Source organism: Microtus ochrogaster, chromosome 5, assembly GCF_000317375.1.
Source record: "Microtus ochrogaster isolate Prairie Vole_2 chromosome 5, MicOch1.0, whole genome shotgun sequence".
In the NCBI taxonomy this organism is placed as follows: Eukaryota; Metazoa; Chordata; class Mammalia; order Rodentia; family Cricetidae; genus Microtus; species Microtus ochrogaster.
Genome location: NC_022012.1, coordinates 82096216 through 82096915, shown reverse-complemented (window position 1 = coordinate 82096915; position 700 = coordinate 82096216). Strand labels below are relative to the sequence as shown.

Sequence of the window (700 nt, the reverse complement as noted above, 5' to 3'; positions counted from 1 at the left end):
AAAAAACCCAACAAGGAAAAACCCAAATGAGAGAGAAGGGTTATCACAGCGAATGTACTGATCCACTCAGTACAGGCCACACGGCTGAGACGGCTATACAGGGCAGAAATATATGGAAACAAGCTCAATGGAGGGACCACTGCTGTCAATCTCATCACATGGCTTACTCGTCTGCCCCAAGACATCCTTCCTCATGTGTGGCTGTGGATGAGAGGTTGAGACTCACCTGAGCCATGGGTAGTGTTTCGGGTGTCAGTGAGGCCCAAACTCCCACGAATTGAATCTGGGGCCATGTAGCGTGCTCGAAATACTCTGGTGGGCCCCATCAGTGTCCTCCAAAGCTGGATGGCATCTTTGTGGGCAAGGATGTAGGCTCGGATTGGCCCACTGAGGATAAAGAAGGGATGTGACCACCTAATCTAGACATGTTGTGGACAGGGCAGGAATGAGTTCACTGTACTTCCTGAACGTCTCTGTCTTCTAGTGAGTACTGAGGCTGCTTCAAAGGGGAACTGACCAGGAGAGGCCGACTACCGATGTGCAAAGAGTGATGAGCAGAGTTGCTAAGCAGCATTCCACGGTACTCCACCATAGCCATTGGCTCGGTAGACACAGGACAAGCACCTACTGCCTATGGGTCAGTGTAGCTCAGTCATGACTCTTTTAGTTTTTTTGAGACAGGGTTTCTCTGTGTAGCCCT

At 50.4% G+C, this 700-nt stretch overlaps 1 protein-coding gene across 1 annotated transcript in view; it reads right to left on the bottom strand.

Annotated features, from left to right (window-relative positions):
* Window positions 1–13: 13 nt before the first annotated feature.
* Nme6 (NME/NM23 nucleoside diphosphate kinase 6) overlaps window positions 14–700 on the bottom strand; it is a 5184-nt gene continuing 4497 nt past the window's right edge. The window contains 1 exon segment of the mRNA XM_026778959.1: window positions 14–387. Coding sequence (XP_026634760.1) covers window positions 164–387 — 224 coding nt within the window. The 3' untranslated portion in view covers window positions 14–163.